Below are 19770 nucleotides of genomic sequence, written 5' to 3'. Positions count from 1 at the left end.
CTCCCTTGGTGTCACAATTTTACTGTTGAATTGCGTGCGTAAATTCTCCGTAGATGATTTTCAAGCAGCCACGAATTCAGGTTTATCTACAAAGTCGTAAAAAAACTATTACAAATGAAAAATAAAGTATCTATTCGTTTGTCAGTGTTTCTTTTCATGTGAGGCTGCAGAAAAAAGGACCAACATATCTTCGAAACTCTTGCGAGTTCAATAATATTTATAACTTATATTAACCAGTGCAAATGTTCAAAGAGGAGCAATTTTTGGAGAATTTGTAACAAAGGGAACATTCAACTGCCATGTTATTAATGACTGCTTGTAAATCTGAAGGAAGAAAATTGTGTTGCAGATTGAACTTATTACACAAATGTTTAGTGCGGAAATTACGCTCGTTTCAAAATGTAAGCAATGACTACACGAACGTGATGGACTGCACGAGCTATTCACAGGTGTTCAACGAAAAATATTGATGACTGTTTCTCACGGAAAGACAAAAGATGATAAAACTAAACAATTTAGAAAAATAATAGGAAATAATGATGTAGTTGAACTAAAACCGCTTAAAGTTACATTTGCAAAAAAAAAAAAAAAAAATGTAGCTAAACGTTTTGAGCTTTCGCCTTTAAAAAGCATTAATGAGACTGTTAATTGTTAGTGAAACCTATATAAATATACATTTTCTTTAACTGAAACCGAAAAGATATATTTTATCGTTTTATTAAGGAGAAGCAAATTCGGATTATTGCCGTTTGATAACAAAGCCAGTTTAAATTGCATGCAGTTGACGATGACTATACATTTGGAATATTCCGTGCAGTCTAAAAGGTGCATTCGTGTAAACGCTGACAACATGACACTTGACAGACTGAAGATTTTGGATTGTTAATCATGGCGTCGTAAGGTTCATTTATGTTTGATTAGTTGTTTAAGCTGTCTAAATATCCAAAACACTAGTTGGAGGCGTTTCTTAATAAAGTTTGTTCAACTGCGCTCAAACAAAACAATTGTGATGTTATCGGGCGGTCTTTCCTTGCTGATTAGAATAAATGAATGTTAATGAGTTTGTCATTAGAATCTTTTGCAAATCATTCTTTGGGGAAATTGAGCTTTTATTGTAGTTACCTTTACATTTCGCTTGCAGCCCAAAACTTGAAAGTGCCTTTAAAAAGCAAGTTTTTATAAAGGGCTGAAAAAACATGATTGTTCGTCCATGTCTTTTCCTGCTTGGTGTCGCTGTTGTGAGTTGGGCCTTAGGTAAGTGTTGGAATTATATTACAAGAAATGGAACGTTACACATTATTCTTCAACTTGTGAGCAATATTTGTTTTTTGTGAGAACATAATCGGTCCTCTTCAGTTTAGATCGTACTTAAAGCAGTACCTTAACGCGTGTATTAAAAGCTTCGCAACTGATTTATCTTCTCTGCTTTAGTGCAACCTTCAAAAAACTTGTAATCTTCAGACCGCAAGGACATTATTGTTGATACTCATCGTGATTTTTTTTTTTTTTTTGTCTTTTTTTTTTGTTACATCAACTTTTCTGACCTTCCTCCTTGTAACTAAATTGCTTTTTTACTGTCTTTCATGTTAGAAACATAATAATAATCACTTCCCGGAAGAACCTTTCTGTATCATTAATAACATGATATATTTATTACCGTACGTTACTGAACAAAACAAAAACAAAAACGATCTCAGAACGTCCTTTCAATTCAAAATACCGTAAATATGAACAGTGAAGATGAAAAAATATGTTACATATGATTTAGAAAATTTAAAAGAAGCAAAATTTAAACTAAATTCAGTGGTCAACTGATAGAATAGAATACATTTTCTAACAATTAAGATTCCTTTAGGAAGAGAGTTCCGGAGAATGAAATAAGAGCACGTTCGGCCACACGTTGCTGGATAATCTTAACTGTGGCACATTTTATGTTCAAAATGATTTTTTTTCTACGGGGTTTAGTTCAAATTGATCCCACATTTCACCCTTGCTGTCGCTTTCATATATTTTTATTCCTTAAGCCATGCATTAAAGAGAAATCTTACTGCAGGCTTTTCTTTGAGGCAAATAACGGTTGGCAATTTTCAGATGGGGAATTGGAAATGATGATGTTGATTTAAATTAGTTTCTTAAGATCAGGAAAAGTCATAATGAAAAACCAATTTACAACACAGGAAAATTGATTTTACTGATTTTTTCTTCTTTTTACCAGCGTGAACACAAAAAAGATACACTTTTGCAGACTGATCAAAAACAAAATCCGGCCGACAAGAATTCGTAATAGCCTTCACCGTGCTGCAAAATGTATCACCTTTGATTTTAGTTTTCCGCTAGCGCTGTTGCTGAACGAAATACTCCCTTTGCTAAATGATATAATGAGCTTTAATTTCCTAAGGTAACACTGATTTAAGCGTCTCTGCGCTTTCAAGAAAAGAAACCAATGAGCAACTGTAACGTATCTCCACAGATCATGAGACTTTGTTTTCTACACTAAACGAGAAATATCATTTCTAGCTGTTAGGTAAAAAAAACTAGAAACAAAAAGACTCTATTAACAGTTTTGCGTTTGGCTGTTTAATTTTCTATATTGCAAACGAAACAAAAAAAAAAGTATAAAATAACAGCGTAATAGCAACCGCTAGAGAAATTAATTATACTCAGCGCGAATTTGGAGTAAATACATATATACTCACCAGGTATATAAACTTCTTGTTATCAATCGTACTATCAACAGAGTTTGTCTCATTATTTTACATTCCCTGGGTCAAGTAAGTTAGTTTAAGTACAGATAATCACAGAATTTTGAGTGCAATTTGGAATAAATAGGTTCTTGTATCAAAATTGCATGAGCTGGTAGGGATAGTGCTGTTTTAGTCTTTGAAACATCACCAAGAACGTCTCACTAGGTACAATGATCCAAAAAAAATAAAATCAATGCACGCATGTAATTTCTTGAAATTACCTTTTTTCGATCCAAATATTCTTGAAAACACGCTTGATTATTACCAAAATATATCAGATTTTATTCATCAAATTCCACATCAAATTTTGATGCTTTTTGCTGTACAGTTAAATCCAATCTGAATGGAAATTCATCCTAAATGAATCTGATGATTTTCTCTTCAAAGTCTCACTTGGACGCAATTGGTAGCTTATTTTGAGAGCTAAAAGCACTCAGCTCTAAACAATTTGGCGAAATTTTCAAGATCGTGTGCGCGATGGCATCATCTTTATTTGCGGGTCCGTGTTCTCATTGTCATTGAATAATTGGTCACTACGCTGAGCCTGCTTCACTACGCTGAGCCTGCTTGAGCTTGCAACTAAATTGGCAAAAATAAAACTAAAGTATAGTCGGCAACATTGCGCCCGAGTTGTGCGCATATTTGCGGATGACTAACCAAAGTTCAAAGCCAAACAGTTTATGATTATTCAATATATCAGCTGGTTTCACAGATTTTTTTTTTTTTTTACTATTGCAACAATAACTTTACACTACAATACAAAAATTACCTATACTAGTCACAATACAAGTGACTAACATTTCTTCCGATACTTACTCTTCTTAAGTACTAACGTAACTTACGATTTAAAGACACGGCCAAACAATCGTAACATTTCAAGACAACATATCCCAACATCGTTGGTCCAGCATTTACAAGCTCCGGCCAAACGATCGCTACATTTGGACGCAATATATCGCATCGTTGTTGGGCGCAACATGTTGCGCGCGTTTGGCCACTCTGTTGCTACGTGTTTATGCATGCTGGATATTGAAAATTGAACTAGTGCCCATGCTCGGGCGCAACATTGTTGCACGAACCTGGCCATTGAGTACAACATCATGCAACATCCACAAATGTTGCGTAAAAAATTGGACCATTTTCAAATTTGAGCCAACAACACCCAACATGTCGCACATGTCATAACTGGGTGGCCAAATGCGCGCAAAATGCTGCGCAAAACAATGTTGAGATATGTTGCATTGAAATCGTGCGATCGTTTAGCCGGAGCTTAATTAACAATACTAACGCAACTTGCAATACTAACATCGTTTACAATTTATTAATACCTTTCACCACTTACTTATTTATAATAGTGCGTTAACTAACATTACTTTGCTATATTATTTTGGCTAAGCATTAGCATAAAGTGATGTTTAAGCAAAGGAAAAAAAAAAATGAAATATCCTATTTGTCCTGGCCTATACAGAAACTCGCATGTAGATAGCTACAATAGGTGGCTTTCTGACATATTTATTTGTGATTTATGTTTCTTTATTTTGATTTTATTTGTCGGAATAGCTATGGGGAGGCATCCCGATGGAACTCTTCGTCTTTTCTTGAAGCAGTATATATATAATGTTTTGCTATAATCATGCAGAGGTTTAAGCCGAGACAACGAGCGAAGTTATCAGTCACACCGTATATCATTTCATTTTCATCGAGATTGATCGTATCTTCGTTTTGAAAGTTGCACCAATTAATAGAGAGAGATCGAAAAAGCCGAGCTTTAGAACAGGTGACAAAAGAAATGGGTCAGTTAACGTTTGTATTTCGCCACAGAGGTGACCAATATCATGTTTCTTGATTGAATCTTTAAAAAGTGTCAAATTTGTTGGTAGAATGTAGTGAATTATCTTATGTTGAAAAATGGCGAGTCTGGTTTCTTTGGTAACATTAATTAAACGGAAGACCATAAATGAGATGTAGAGCTCAAAAGGCTCTTAGAAGTGTCAAATATTCGCTGGTAATCTAAACGTTTCGGGCTTAGCCCTTCTTCATTCCACGTACTGAAGAAGGGCTTAGATTACCAGCGAATATTTGACACTTTTAACAGCCTTTTGAGCCTTATATCTAATTTATTGGCAGTGTCACGCATCTTATGAGTTTTTTGCTCATTGAGTTGAGTTGAATGAGTTAAATGAGTTGAATTGTATCCTATTTTAGATTGGCTTCTTTCATCCTTCGAATTTACTTTTAACAAGTAATTTCGTTGCCGATTTGCAAGAAATTGTATTGAAAGATTTCTTATCCCTCTCAGGACGTTTTTCCAAAGGTGCAGTAACAGTTCCTTTGAGAATATTGATCCACTTTTGAGTGGCTGCGTGGCATAGGCCGTAGTAGTTTAAGAAATTTGTTAGATTTATGTGCTCTGCTTGGATTTCAGAATGCAACAAGCCGGTTGGTATAGAGGATGGAACAATTCTGGACTCCGCTATCACCAGTAATTCAGAAATTAACAAGTAAGTTGGCCCAATCTCCAACTCGAAAATTCATTTTCGTTGAATGTCTTCTTGTCTCCATGCCCCGAGCATCGACAATCGGAGTACCACATAAAATCAATAATTATCATGAATTCCAAATTTCATTGTTACTTGACATTGCGATATGTTGGAACCGTCTCAACAACATTTGTCACCGATTGTAGTACTGAAATCATATATGTTTTGATGGTTCTTGTTAGTTGGGGCAATTTTGCCTTATCTGGTCGAAACATCGAACAAGAAATATAAGACTGACATTTTAGCTGTGGCTGACTTACATAACGTCAGATCTCCATCTGCAATACTGCAATCGCGTGTGATAGGCAAGCTCGTCAGCATTTGATTTTCCGCAAACACTAAAGAGCTTGATGGAAGTTTTTAATAGGTGGAAGGATACTTTGGATTTCAATAATCGCCCAATTTGCCAATTTCGATATATTATAAACCTTCCTTGGCTCCGAGCCTTAGGGGAATAGAAAACAGAAAAAACATCTAGGTTGAAGAATGGAAAATTTTAAATCACGGTGTTCTGTTTTATTCCCCTAGGCCTCGGAACAAAGTTAGGAAGTTAATATGTCGACCTTGGCCACCTATTGCAATGTCGTAAAAGCACTAATGAACTGACCTAAACATTAAAATGAGTGTTTAAACTAGGCCTGTCCCGATTGTGCTCGGCAACATTTGATCAACTCTTGGCGTTTGGAGAAACTTTTTGTGGTTTTAGCAACCTAGATTTCGAGCAGGTTTTCCCTTTCTGAGCAGCTATAGGTTTCTGGGCAAAATATAGGTTTAGAGCACATATCAAGCACGAAAAAGTGTGCGATTTCAAAGAAAACTGCCATTTGTGCAAATTTGTTACGGCAAGACCGGTACGTCAAATGAGCCATGTGGTTTGTTTCATTAGACTTAAGAGTATCCTTACATTTTCGCCCATATTTGCGACCAACTCATTTAAGTTAAGTTTGAAACTATTTTTCTTAACTAACGTTAGTATTTATTGTGAAAGACGATAAATAAAGCTTTTAAAAAAATCACGAAATTTAGATAGTAACTTTTGATATTTAGGTAGCAACTTTTTGGATTATTGGCAATTTTTTAGCAACTTTTTGGCATTTCAGTGAGCAGCTTTCCATCATCTTACGATCACAATCGGGACAAGCTTAGTTTAAACCTTCGTCGCGTAAAAAAAAAAAATTGTTTGATATATAATTACCGCATGCCCGGGGGGACTCCTATATAAAAAGGAAGGGGGTGCCCGTCGGAAGTTTTGAAAATAGCCCATAAGAGGTACCAAGATCCTGTTTTGTGAGCGTGGCTTGAAAATTTTTTCAACCCTAAGGGGGGGGGGGGGGGGGGGCGGTGCCTATTGGGGGTACCAATTCTATAACAACACATTATCTCTAGTCATATTTTTTTTTTCGGCTCAGTACCCTAAAAAGTACCACAAAAGCTCCGGTGTGGGACTTTTAAGGCTGAACACCGTAAGAAGTACCCAAACTTTAACCCCTTTAACCGCTTTTTAACCCCTAAAACGTACGACGTGCCCCTCCATTGTTTCTATATGGGAGTCATCCCCCGGGCCACATGCCTTTTCAATATTCAAAGTGGATACTTTTGCGTCTTGGTCAGAGAGCGAAGTGCTTACGTATATACTGATGAGCAATCATTGGAAACAAAGATTTTTCTCGCCTAAGTCGACTGACTGCCATGGATTTCCATATTCCAGGTGGCACAGAGCTTCTGAAGGAAGACTCAACAACTACAAAGGCAAACCAGGCTCAAATGGAGTAGGATGTTGGTGCGCGAACAAAAGAGATAATGTCGCTTATCGATACATACAGGTAATGGAGTGGAAGAAGCTCTAGTTTCCAAGGCAACATTGACACTGATATCCCTATAAGATCAGTGATCAAAGCATTTATATTGATCCTTTGACTGGTCAAGTGAAAGCATTGACCTTAAAGGGGCAAGAGATGAGAATAGCTGGTCAAATGTAAGCTTGACCTTCAAAGTTGAAATTTGCAAGGTATAATATTAAGTCAAAGATACTAATATTCTAGAAACGCAGTTTCCTGCCGTCATACTACCGAACACGTTCTTTCGACATCTCTACATCCCTCAATCTTTTAAACAAAGGTCACTCGCCAATTATTTATTTATTTATTTATTTATTTGTTTTTTTATTTATTTTTTTACTCTTTCTGTTTTAGTTTGACTTGGGCGCCGTGCGCAAAATTGGAAAAATTACCACCCAGGGTCGAAACGCGTCGTCTTACCAATACGTCTCAAAGTACAATGTCAGTCACAGTAAGGGTGGCGTGATATTCACGGGAATACGTGATGTTCAACTCAACAATAAGGTAAGTTTATTTAAAACTAAATTCGTGTACTAAGAATCGTTAAGTATCGGCTTCGGAAGCATTTTTGATAGCGACTTCATAACTAATATTTTTTGTCCGTGTGGTACCAAAGATATTTACTGGGAACACAGACCAGAACACACCTGTGAGCAATGATCTACCCAGCCCTGGCAGACACCTTGAAGCCAGATACATCAGAGTACTTCCCCATGAGTTCCGAGCCAATATGTGCATGCGTTTTGAATTTTACGAATGCGTGGGTAAGTTGATGTCTCTGTTGTTATTTTCTTTTTAAACTATTTACTCCCCCACTTTCTCTGGTTAAGGTGATTGGAAATAGTTTCCAGCACTTCCCATCACATGCATTTTAATGGGTCTATTCGTACAGATGTATCAGTTAAATACTTATTGAGTACCCAACAACTGGAACTAAACTTCTTGGTTTCGCTATGCCACATGAAAGCTTGACAACCTTGATTCTTTAGAACCTGTCACGCAATCTCCAGCCACGTCAAGTAAGTATGAAGGATATTTACATATTAATCACATTTTCTGGGGAAAAAGTGGAAGGATATCCGCTGAGTCACTCAAAGAGACACCGAGACAATCTGTCTACCCGTATGTCGGCCTTTATATCAAGTCTCTTTTTTTATGCTAATCCGTCAAGAAAAGTTTGAAAGCTCACAGTCAGGAATCAGCTAACGATTTACGAAATTTAGAAAGCTTATCAATTCAAGGTGGCTGGTAATAGTTTTCAGCAACTTTCTAACAGATATACTTCGACGGATCAATACTGTTGGTCATACCACTGTTGCAATATTAGTATGACATCAATGCTGAAATTTGTGGTCACTTTCATGGAATAGGTTGCCATAGCAACAATACATTCTGTTTAAAACACCCTCTATTCTAGCTTTAAGTGTTTTTACATGTCGATGAAGCCCAATTTGTATTATCGAGATATGATAAGCATGTTAAGATACAACTGTTGGCAAAGTTAAGTCGTAGGGTTCAGAGTCACAGAAATTTTCGAAATAATAGGTAGGCTACTCTGAAAAAAGATATCCGTATACTTGCCTATTATACCTCGTTTAACATTCTTGTTGTTTGGTTCTTTAGAACCTGTCACACAACCTCCCGCCTCACCAAGTAAGTACGAAGGATATTGATAGATATGTATGACATTTTCTGGGGAAATAGCACAAAGATACTCACTGAGTCACTCGATAATTGAGGCACCGACACAGTATGTCTAGCTGTATCTGAGCGCCCGTCAGTCGGCTTTTCTGTCAATCGTTCACTGTCTTTATGCATATCTGTCAATGAAAGAACGCAATCCCAGTTAATCACTACATTCTATGGTCAGTTTGTTCCTTGGTAGCTTGTTTTCATTGATTGATTGTTTAATTATACACCGTTCTACATGCTTTTTCCGTTCCTTAATTGTTTTTTTTTTCTTCTTCTTCTTCTTCTTCTTCTTCTTCTTTTCGCCCTTTATTACAGCCACTCAACCCCCAGTGGGTAAGTAATATATAAAACACGAGAGACCGTGTTTGAGCACATTTCCAAACACTGGGAAGAGAGTTAAAAATGCGACGCTTAGTGGAGTAGTTTTGATACACTTCGAACTCTTGGAAGTGTGGTCAAATAATCTCTCTTGTTTAAAGCTAAAGCTAAAGTGAAAACGACTTCAGCATTAGCCCAGTTACCAGTTTGTTGGCATTTTATTTCCCATTTTGGTAAATTCGAAATACACGAATAACTGTTAACCCTTTAATGCTATTGTACTAGCTTATTTACTTGTCTTTGTGTATGTAGTAAGACATTTCCTTGAAGTGTCCTGATCTGTTTGACAGATAAAGCGCTGACAGCCCAGTTTTCTCCACTACACGCAATTACAGGAGTTGCATTCCATTTTACCGAGTCTTGGATATAGTCTTGAAGATAACTTTCAAGATTCTCTGCAGGCACGTCTCTCAGATGAAACTGGCATTAATTTTTCAGGGATGGTTGCGACGTAGATGCAATTAGAAGTCATAATAATGATATACAAATTGCAACTCAGTTGAACTACTCTATAGAGAGCATTCATTGTTTTAAAAAGACTTTTGGGTATAATAAAGTTTCTGATTAATTGAAGGCGAAAAATCATGATGGTTTTATTTCATTTTTGTTGCTGTTGTTGTTATTCTCAGTCTGTTCGGCCGGGTACCGCCTAGGATCGGATGGGAAGACCTGTGAAGGTACTACATCATTTAACTCAGACTGCATTTTTTTCTAACGACATTTTCATTTCGTGAAATTGACGATTCATCGCGAGAGCAACACATCAAAAGACACTTAAAGATACTCTTTGGAGGTGTTGGAGCTGAAACGGACGTTGGTGTTTTCAACTGAGGAGAGTAAAATAGGTCAACGAAATTTCAACTGAGGGGCTCGCCAGTTATTCATAAATGTGATAAGTTAAACAAACTACGATCACAACGCTGTAACGTTTTTCGCAAAAAAGGTTTACCCGATTCTCTACCGCAACAGTAACAGGTTAATGTAATAAAATGTGTGCTTTGGGGGTAAAAAATTATTACTAAATTATTACTAATTAGTATCAGTTTTTTTTTTCCCTTCGTTGGAAATAGAATTTTCCGTACTTCTATGACTAAACAAGAGTGCAGAAATGCTGTGGGAACACGAGCCGAGTTTCTCCCAAACCTTCAAGATTGTTTCTACAACTCAATAGTAACACGAAGAAAATGTTTTCTATTTTTTTTAGAAAACAGTGGGAGAAAAAGGAAGAAAAACCACTTTTTTAAATTGATTGATTCTCTTTGCTTGTGCCTTCATTGCGGCAAACCTCCTGCCAATTTCTGTTCTAGAAGTATGGCTTTTAGCAAGTGTTTTTTATTAAAGGGTGTCTTCTAATTTCAGACATCGACGAATGTCTTGAGAACACAGCCAAATGTAACCAGTATTGCCACAATTCGGTTGGAAGCTACTTTTGTAGCTGTCTACAGGGATACAAACTTGACTCGGATAATCACACTTGTCTAGGTAGGAAACTATTAACTTCATTCTGAATGTTTCATTGTTGGGTCTAATGGATTAACGTACAGTGAAAAAGCTGTCCAAGATGCTATGATGCAAATTGAGCTTGACAGTAAGGTATAGTGTTAAAAATCAAAAAGACGGAGACCTTGTATTTTTTTTTCTCTGGAGTGGAATGCACTAAACATGCAAACAGATGTCTTTTAAGGGGATTGCTCCGTTTCTTTACAACAATAAATGAAGGAATATCGATAGAATAGTTTGACATTTCAGGTGTAAAACTTGTGAGCTAGGCATACTTAATTAACTTGTTATTCCATCTTACCGTACTTTTAAGATATCGACGAATGCTTAGTGAATGACGGTGAATGCAGTCAGCTTTGTATTAACTCGAATGGAAGTTTCGAATGTGGATGTAATAGCGGCTACCAACTGAAGAGTGATAAAAAGAGCTGCGAAGGTTAGCAACTAAAATATTTTACAGCCGCAGTTATTCAGTGCTTCCTGACACAACTATCTTATAACTCTGTATAACCGTTAGTCTAACCGATCGATTTCAGAGATCATGGTTGTTTACCTTTTACCCAAAACAACAGAAATATCGGTCAGACTGTGAATGGCAAGACAATTTTGGCTCGAACGACCATTAGATTTTCTAAATAAACGGAACGTTGAAAAGGTAGTCCAAGATTTCCAACCAGGATTTCCGAGCACAAACTGTGCTTTCAATTTGCAATTCTCTACCGCCCTCTTGGAATTATGATCAGGTTGAACTCGTCCTAGTCTCTTTCGGTAAATTGGGGCTTTTTAAGTGAATGGTAAATGGGCAATCTGAACGGAACTTACCAACAGACATTCTTGCTTACCATTTGCACTAACCGTTGACGAACCGATTTTTCTGTGTAAATGGTAAACAACCCATGTCTACTATGTACAGATCACTGAATAACTCAAAACTACACTTTTTTTTTCCAGACGTGGATGAGTGCACTGAGAACACGTCCGGGTGTAACCAAAATTGCAGCAACACTGTGGGAAGTTTTATCTGTAGCTGTAAACCTGGTTATGGACTTGGCTCCGATAAGAAAACTTGCCAAGGTAAGGAAAATTGCATTGTTTGCAGTTTCCTTAACTTTTAGTCATGACAAGTGTTATTTTCGATAGAATAAAATGAGTTTGATTTAGGTTGTGTACACGTACACCCCACAAAATGTTCCAGATTTTAAGAACCAGGAAAAAAAGGAAGACACCCCATTCTGACTTTTAGAGGAAGGTTTAAGCCTAACAAGACTGAAGAAAATAATAAAGCATATACCCATTTGGAAAAAAAAAAATAGAGGTTAAATTCACAATATCTTAGTAACCCTTACCACAGCGTATCATATGATAGGCGTTCCTAGGAAGAATTTCTAGGAAGCCCCCTTCAGTCCTTTTTCATTCAATATTGTTCTTTTTCACTGTTTGTCTTGTTGTTTGCCTTTTCGAAGATAATCGTGAATTAGAATAAAATAGAAATAAATAATAACAATGTTGGTCAGAGATAACGTAACACAACGTCTTTGATTTGGCTTAGTTATTGTTATTCGACGAATAGCTAGTGAAATTTTAATTTTCTACGCGTCGGAAATGTCTTTAAGATATCAACGAATGTCAAGAAAACACCGATGGATGCTCTCAGCTTTGCGTTAACAATGACGGAAGTTTCACGTGTGAATGCAACAGCGGTTACAGGCTGAAAAGTGACCAGAAGACTTGTGAAGGTAAGTAATCAAAATAATCCAAAAACGGATAATGAACTTGTCTATCACAAATTAAAAGACATTTTACAGTTGGCGTCTGTTTTTGGGACATCGCAATTAAATTGGTTGTCAGCTTACGATTGATGTAGGAGGATAGTAGAGGGTTAACTGTAAGTACAAAGCTGGGTTTAAGGCACCCCTTGGTTAAACTCTATAGTGAAATGAGTTGATAAACTTGCACCCTATTCACTTAGAAATTTATCACAGGGTATGTAATCTTGAATAAGCCGCTCCGAAATCTTTACAACAAAGATGGTCTGCATGAGGGTGCTGGAATCTCGGACCTCGGTTATCAGATAAGTCTGGGGGCAATTTCTCTGCTATCAGTTAAATTTCAGCCCATTTCTCAGATAAATGCTGCAGCCCTCGGATCTCATTTATCAGCAGGCAAGCGCTTCACCTCTATGTCATACAATAGGTAGACCCTCTAAGACGCTGTACATGGTAGCCATTTATCGGGAAGTGTTTATTCCCTAGATATCGACGAATGTTCAGAGGGTAAAGATCAGTGTGACAAGTCAACCACCACCTGCAGCAACTCATTGGGAGGTTACTCTTGCCCATGCCGCTCTGGTTATGAAGCATCCTCGAATCCATATAAGTGCAAAGGTAAATTTATTATTACATTTTATATTTAGGTAAGCTAAGGCAGCCGTCATCAGCCAGATCCTGGCCATCTTACTGAAATCCATTGAAGACGACCTTTAGTCGTCACCATCTCTCCCCGGCATACAGAGCACCACACAGGGCTTCCGGAAATACTACCCTTCCACTTTTCTTCTTTCATCCCATCCATTTCAGATCCCCCTCTCACTTTTAATACTATTTCTTTTAATTTTTTCTCCTTTCTATTGTTCCCCTGCAATTGGGAACCTTACCTGGTCTTTTGATCCACGCGTGACCATTGAATCATCGCCTCTAAAAGTCTTTTACAAGACTTCACAAATTAAAGCAAAACAATTACTTTTACTGTTAACTGTGATTGATAGATATCGACGAATGCAGCACAAACACTCACCAATGTGATCAATACTCCACTACCTGTTCTAATTCACCTGGAAATTATTCATGCAATTGTAAACCTGGATATGAACAAGACACCCAGTTCAAGTGTAAAGGTACGCATTGATCTCAAAATTAACGCTTATGTGGCAATAGTGTTCGTTTCGACTTAATTTAATTAAGCAAACTACTTGCCATAGGACAGTCATATTTTCGTATAAATCACTATCCCTGAATATGTCTTCAAAAGGAAAAGAGATCTATATCGTAAGATTACATTTCTTGCATCTGGGAATTTTTTTCTTATTTTTCGAATACATTTTTGTTTTGGTTTGACATTTCTAAACTGAAATTGATCCAAGATGATGAACATTTTGAAAAGTGGCATCCTTTGCATCCTTTACATGAAGTGACATTTCGAAATGTAACATCATTTACATGAAGTGACATCCTTTTAATGAAATTACATGAAAGCATAATTGACACGTGATTTTCACTAAAGTGTGCAAGTCATAATCACTCTTATAATCCATCAAACATTATCGCTCGTGCGCGATAGGTCTAATTGCGTCTTTTGACTGAATATTCCCCAGTTTTTGCTGAGGAATACCCGAGTGATGTTCCCCAATTTTCAAAAACCGCGCGTGTTGCGAAAAATATTTGAGGGATAATGAACACCATAGCCTCCATTTGTCTTTGGATATTATCTGTTTGCTTCTCGGAACAGATAATGTCCGCGGACAAATATCCGTGCATATGTTCATGCCAAATGGTGGCTATTGTTTATATAGCCTTCTACGGCCAAATTGGGGTTGTCATCAACTACTTCTAAGTCTGACGTCATTCAAATACTTTGCAGAAATTGATGAAGTTACTTGCTTTGGTGCGACCTCATACTACACAGCAAACGATAACTAATGTAAAGTCTGACGTTCTTATAATTAACTCAAGACTAACCCGAGAAAATCCTAGTTGATGGTGTTCATGTAACCCCAGCCATTATTTATCGGCGTTTGTTTGTTTTTTGTTTTTTGTCTTTTTGTTTTGTTTTGTTTTGTTTTGTTTTGTTTTGTTTTTCTCGACTTTTTTGTTTGTTTATTTATATATATCCATATATATATATATATATTTTTTTTTTTTTTGTCTGAACAAAAGATATCAATGAATGCTTGGTCAATAATGGTGGATGCAGCCACGGTTGTCAGAATTTGGTTGCTTCCTATTTCTGCACATGTCCTTCTGGCTACGAACTCGACGGGAACAAAAAAAATTGCGTTGGTGAGAATCCATTTTACACGTTTATTTCATTCTTAAAGTAGGCATTACTGAAAAACTTCAATAGAAATAATAAAATTGTAGTTGTCCGACGTTTCGATGTTGCTGACATCTTTGCCAAGGTAAGAATATACAGTTGTATCGTGGTGTGAATATAAATTATCGGAACAAATATAATGGACGTTTGCTTGTGATCTCAGGTAAATAGTTTTGCGAGGATAGAGTCATTTTGCAAATTCAAGATGTTAAGCAAACTTTGAACGGCCAAGCTGACTCTATCCGCGCAAAACTATTTACGTGAGACAAGCAAATGTCTATTATATTTGTTCCACTAATTTATATTTACACAGCGATAAAATTGTCATATATTTTTACCTTGATAATGATGTCAGCAACATCGAAACGTCGTCGTTGTTGATTTTGTTGATTTGTTTGTTTGTTTATTCGTTTTGGTCCTGTTGTTTTTATTTCTTTTGAGAGTGATCAGGGCCGTAACCAACCAAGGCACTTGCCACAGTCATTATTTTATTATTTTTATTTTTTATTTTTTTCGTTTCCGTTGTTTCTTTTCGAAGGAAGAAAGTAAAATGCTCCTCAATATCGAGGAAGATAGCCCTGCTGGCGATATATAAATGAGTAATTTCAAACGTTGTTCTCATTTTAAACAGATAAAAACGAGTGCTCGCTTGCAAACGGTGGATGCCAGCACACGTGTCACAACACCAATGGCAGCTTTCATTGTTCCTGTAACAACGGATTTAAGCTTAATCCCGACGGCTTGACTTGTTCAGGTAAAAACCTCTGAGATAATGCGTAGAAATTCATTCTTTCTTCCGATGACACGACTCTCGAAATTAACTATCTTTGACAGGGTACGTAGAAAAATGTAGTAAAAAATAAGAAAACGAGAGAGACTAACTTTGAACGGACAAGGCACAGATGCATGGCGGCCGCGCCAGAACGGTAATAGGCTAAATCATCATCTCGGTCAGTTTAGAATCCGTTGCTTCATTTTGGTCTTTAAACCATCTTATCTAGGTAATAATACACTGCGCTTGCAAAGAGTTTGACAAGCCAGCTTGTTCTCTCAAAAGTTTACCACATCTCCTGAATCACGTTGTTGTTTCCCAGTTTACTTCCAATTACAAAATTCGACATCTCTTGTGTTAGAAGATAAAGACGATGTTTTTACGGCCTTTTATTGCTTTCTTCGTGTATTTCAGAAGTGACACATCACAATACTTATCACTTTCTCGCATTTCAGCTTTGGAAGCTTGAAGCATGGCAGCTTATTAAGCTGACAACAAGAGATCATCCATCTCTTGTATGAGTCGTTTTGTTTACTGAATACTTATTTTCTTCTGCAGACATCGACGAATGTGCTGATGGTTCTTCTCTGTGTGACCCAAAAACCACTGACTGCAACAACCTTAATCCGGGCTACGAATGCAAGTGTAAAGACGGAAATCTCCCAATAGCTGGTGAAATTTACAAATGTAAAGGTAGGGTACCTTCTACGAATTGGGTTTCCAAAGAAAATCCACGAGAGTGATTAAAATAAAATATTTAGTCCGGAAAATGTTACGCAATAAAAAAGATCTCTGGTCCTGTTTGGGTAAAGCGGAAGGGGAGCTTTGCATTTTGGTTCCCAGTTCAAATTCACTTAGTGTTTTTCCGCTTAGTTAAGAATCGAATGAAGTAATATATGTAACTAGTACGCTATTCCCCTTACGTTTCGTTTCAGCTAAGACTTGCAGCGTACTCATTGAGTCGACAGGAACTAGTGTTTCTCCCTCTTCATGCCTTCAAAGTCAGACCAGTGTTGTTGGTGATTTATGTAAATTCAGCTGCAAAGCAGGGTTTGAGCTACCTGGTAATGAAGATACTTTACTTTGCTTGCCTAGCGGAAGCTGGAACGCTTCTATAATAAGCTGTACACGTAAGTAGGGCTTCACTTTCTTCACTTCGTTCAGTATGCAGTGACGGATCCTGACCTTGAGTTAACGGGGGGCGGGGAGGGGGGTGTTTTTTTGTTGTCGTTGTTGTTGTTGTTTTTTGCTTTTTGTTTTTGTTTTTGTTTTTTTTTTTTGCTTGCTCTACCGGCTTTTCTTCCCTCTGCGATTGTTTTTACCCAAAATAAGGGGGGTGCCCTCCCCTAGATCCGCCACTGGACTATGTGCTTAGTGCCTGTGATATGTTTGCGCATAGTTAACAGTCCATGGGACATATACCCTAAACGAATCTTTAAATCTTCACAAGGCAGGGCGCAAATATAGGTTTTCTCTATTAAAAACACGGTCATCTACCAAGACACAAAGGAATTCAGAGAGTGACAAACGTACTATTGCTATTTCACCGCAAATTGTCATATTTGTTTAGGTACGATAAGGAATCTTTTATAGGTTTTGGCCGCCAATAATCAGCAAGATTTCTAGATAGCACGTCAGTCAGTCAGTAAGTTGCCGGCACTGAAAAAGAATTTAAAAATACCAACACACTGTATACAAGATCAGGCATAAGATGTGATTACCAAAATAAGAATATTATCACTATAAATGTCTACACATTTTAAGCGATTTTATTTCCACTAAATAGGAGTAAGCTGTCCAGCGCTGGTTTCTCCTACAAATGGTAAAATCACCCCGTCAAGTTGCACATCGACAGGAAATGTTTTTGAGGGAAAATGCTATTATGCCTGTAACAGCGGCTACGATATATCCGGTGTATTATCAAAGACCTGCCTCAGTAGTGGCCAGTGGGATAGTCAAGAGGAGCCAACATGCACAAAACGTAAGCCTTCGTTTATAAGCCTTCCTCGCGTCCCTAACCCAAGACTATAACTCTTTATCCCATCTCCAATAATATGCGATAATATCTTTCAAGGGGGTAGGTTAGATTAGATTGTCAATGTAACAGTGGCATGAGTTCCCGGGGAGGGGGTACTCTTCAAAGTTTTATACGGGGCAAGCTCTGCCCTGAAGTCCAACCCCTTACCCTTTTTCACGGAAAAGGTACCCTTTCGTATACCTTGAACTGAGAAAAGTTACCCCTTTCATATTCCTACTTTAACAACACTGCATCCTCTTTCTAAACCCTTGAAATGAAGTTAATGAACAATTTTACGGGAGAACATCAAGCATTACCAGATACAGCCACAAGGTGCATTTGTTTGAAATGTTTTAATTAAAGGCCCCTTTAAACACCTAAACGATAGATTTCCCTACCTTTTCATATACCTTAACTTGTGAAATCCCCACCCTTTGGTATACCTGAAGCCTGAAAAAGGTACCCCTTTCGGGCGGGGCCTCCCCGTATAGGCTATTATAGGGAGTACCTCCCGGCCGTGGGTCTATACTAACTACTGTGCAGTAGGGCGTTGTATTACTTCCTTTGGTACTATGTCTAAGCCTTGATAATTACTCAATGTAATGAATCAGGCTTAAAAAGATTTGCATATCTTCAAACAGTTTTCCCAGCCCCTTGGATCTCATGCCCAGACAACGTGAACGTCGTACTTTCCCCTGGTGCCAATACGGCTGACGTTTCGGCACTTCTGCAAGATCCTGAGTCGAATCAACCACCATCCAGAATAACAATAACTCCAGGAAAGTACCTCGTCGACAAAATCTTCCCAGCAGGCACTACGACAATGACTTATGTGGCAAGAAACGAGAACGACAAAACTGCGCAGTGTCAAATGGATGTATTCGTAGAAGGTATATCGTTTGTTTTGTACTCTTATTATTGGCTAAACACTTGAATTTCCGAGCGATCACTGTTTGCCATCAACATATGTCATGCTTTAAAAGTGAATATGTGAATGATCATATATTTGAACTGCAGAGAAAGATATGAAGACATGACTGATCATCGCAGTTATACACACAACTTAAGGTCATTCCCCAGTATTGCATTGCGCATCCCTACTGCGCATGATTTCACGCGTGATTAGCGGGCGCGCACTAAAAAATGCAGGCTTTTTCTTTGCGGCTGGACCTCGCCGTAGTGGTAAATCGTCATTTTCTCGAAAACGAGTACGGTGACCTATCATTTTTTTCTGTTGTGTTGAATTGAGTAATACACTTCTCTGCGTAAAATAAATATGGGCCAATTCTCAGTGTTGAGCAAGAAACAATCGTCGGAAACGTGATTTTAGCAAGCAATCGTGACTGTAATCATGGTACTATTGTAAGGATTTATATGGTATAAACAAGGTGCTGTTGCAACTAAACGACCATGGGAACCCCTCATTTTTATTTCCAAATTTAAGTTCCTACAACATAAACAGTCAATAGGCAAAGTTTGACAAAAATCCCAGTGCCGGTTCTATTTCAGTGGAATGACCTTAAGCGGTGGTTAAATTTAAGCCTGAAAAAAAAAAAAAAAACGTTCAGCCTTGAACGGGATTCGAAACAATGGCCTCTCTTTAGAATGCAGTGAAATAGCTGAACCATTCTTCATATCCTTAGTGCGTGTGAAATTCAACCGGCACGTCGAAATGTAAGATTAAGTAGTCGTGACCTTCAACTTCAGCCAAATTCAAATAACTTTTGAAGTAAAAGCGGAAAGGCTAGAGTAATTTACGGGCGTCTCTCTTTATTCATATGAGTGTGCAACTATATCTTAACAAATGAAACACAAGACATCCCTTCAAATCCTGAAAAGAAATTAGGACTGAGAGGTCACGAGGCTAAGAATCATATTTCGTTATGCTACATCATACGATACATACTCATGAGATTACGAATTCTTTATTTTAACCTTGAGCTTTAAAATAGGCAGTTCTTAGCTTCTTGTAGATTATTTTCCGTTTAATTTTGATCAGACAAAGAGGCTCCGAAAACCTCTGACTGCCCTTTGACCATTTACGAAACAACGACCAGTACCAGCAAAGCTATAACTTGGACCCCACCAACCTTCACTGACAACGTGGGTGTCAAATCAGTTGACCTAACGGGACGCAAGCCAGGTGACACGTTTGATATTGGTTCCACCAACGTTCATTACACAGCTGTCGATGACAGAA

General features: G+C 37.6%; 1 protein-coding gene and 1 pseudogene across 4 annotated transcripts in view; both read left to right on the top strand.

The window, feature by feature from the left end:
• LOC110054725 (uncharacterized) overlaps positions 1–19770 on the top strand; it is a 534050-nt pseudogene that overhangs the window by 54845 nt on the left and 459435 nt on the right.
• The window catches only part of LOC110051399 (sushi, von Willebrand factor type A, EGF and pentraxin domain-containing protein 1-like), a 32600-nt gene continuing 13902 nt past the window's right edge, over positions 1073–19770 (top strand). The window contains exons 1-21 of one of the 4 annotated variants that reach the window (XM_089273039.1): positions 1073–1254; positions 5170–5245; positions 6993–7107; positions 7477–7626; positions 7739–7886; positions 8746–8775; positions 9130–9147; positions 9822–9869; positions 10552–10674; positions 11006–11128; positions 11644–11766; positions 12306–12428; positions 12945–13076; positions 13457–13585; positions 14625–14747; positions 15413–15535; positions 16112–16246; positions 16489–16683; positions 17340–17534; positions 18212–18460; positions 19570–19770. The exon at positions 19570–19770 is cut by the window's right edge and continues 39 nt beyond it. In XM_089273039.1, coding sequence (XP_089129165.1) covers positions 1197–1254; positions 5170–5245; positions 6993–7107; positions 7477–7626; positions 7739–7886; positions 8746–8775; positions 9130–9147; positions 9822–9869; positions 10552–10674; positions 11006–11128; positions 11644–11766; positions 12306–12428; positions 12945–13076; positions 13457–13585; positions 14625–14747; positions 15413–15535; positions 16112–16246; positions 16489–16683; positions 17340–17534; positions 18212–18460; positions 19570–19770 — 2617 coding nt within the window. In that variant the 5' untranslated portion in view covers positions 1073–1196. The remainder of the gene's footprint in view (positions 1255–5169; positions 5246–6992; positions 7108–7476; positions 7627–7738; positions 7887–8745; positions 8776–9129; positions 9148–9821; positions 9870–10551; positions 10675–11005; positions 11129–11643; positions 11767–12305; positions 12429–12944; positions 13077–13456; positions 13586–14624; positions 14748–15412; positions 15536–16111; positions 16247–16488; positions 16684–17339; positions 17535–18211; positions 18461–19569) is intronic. The other 3 variants (XM_089273041.1, XM_089273040.1, XM_089273042.1) reach the window with 3 other exon arrangements.

This window comes from Orbicella faveolata, unplaced genomic scaffold (assembly GCF_042242905.1).
Source record: "Orbicella faveolata isolate gen_17 unplaced genomic scaffold, um_ofav_v1 contig_35, whole genome shotgun sequence".
Lineage (NCBI taxonomy): Eukaryota > Metazoa > Cnidaria > Anthozoa > Scleractinia > Merulinidae > Orbicella > Orbicella faveolata.
This window is presented reverse-complemented; position numbering and strand designations above follow the sequence as displayed.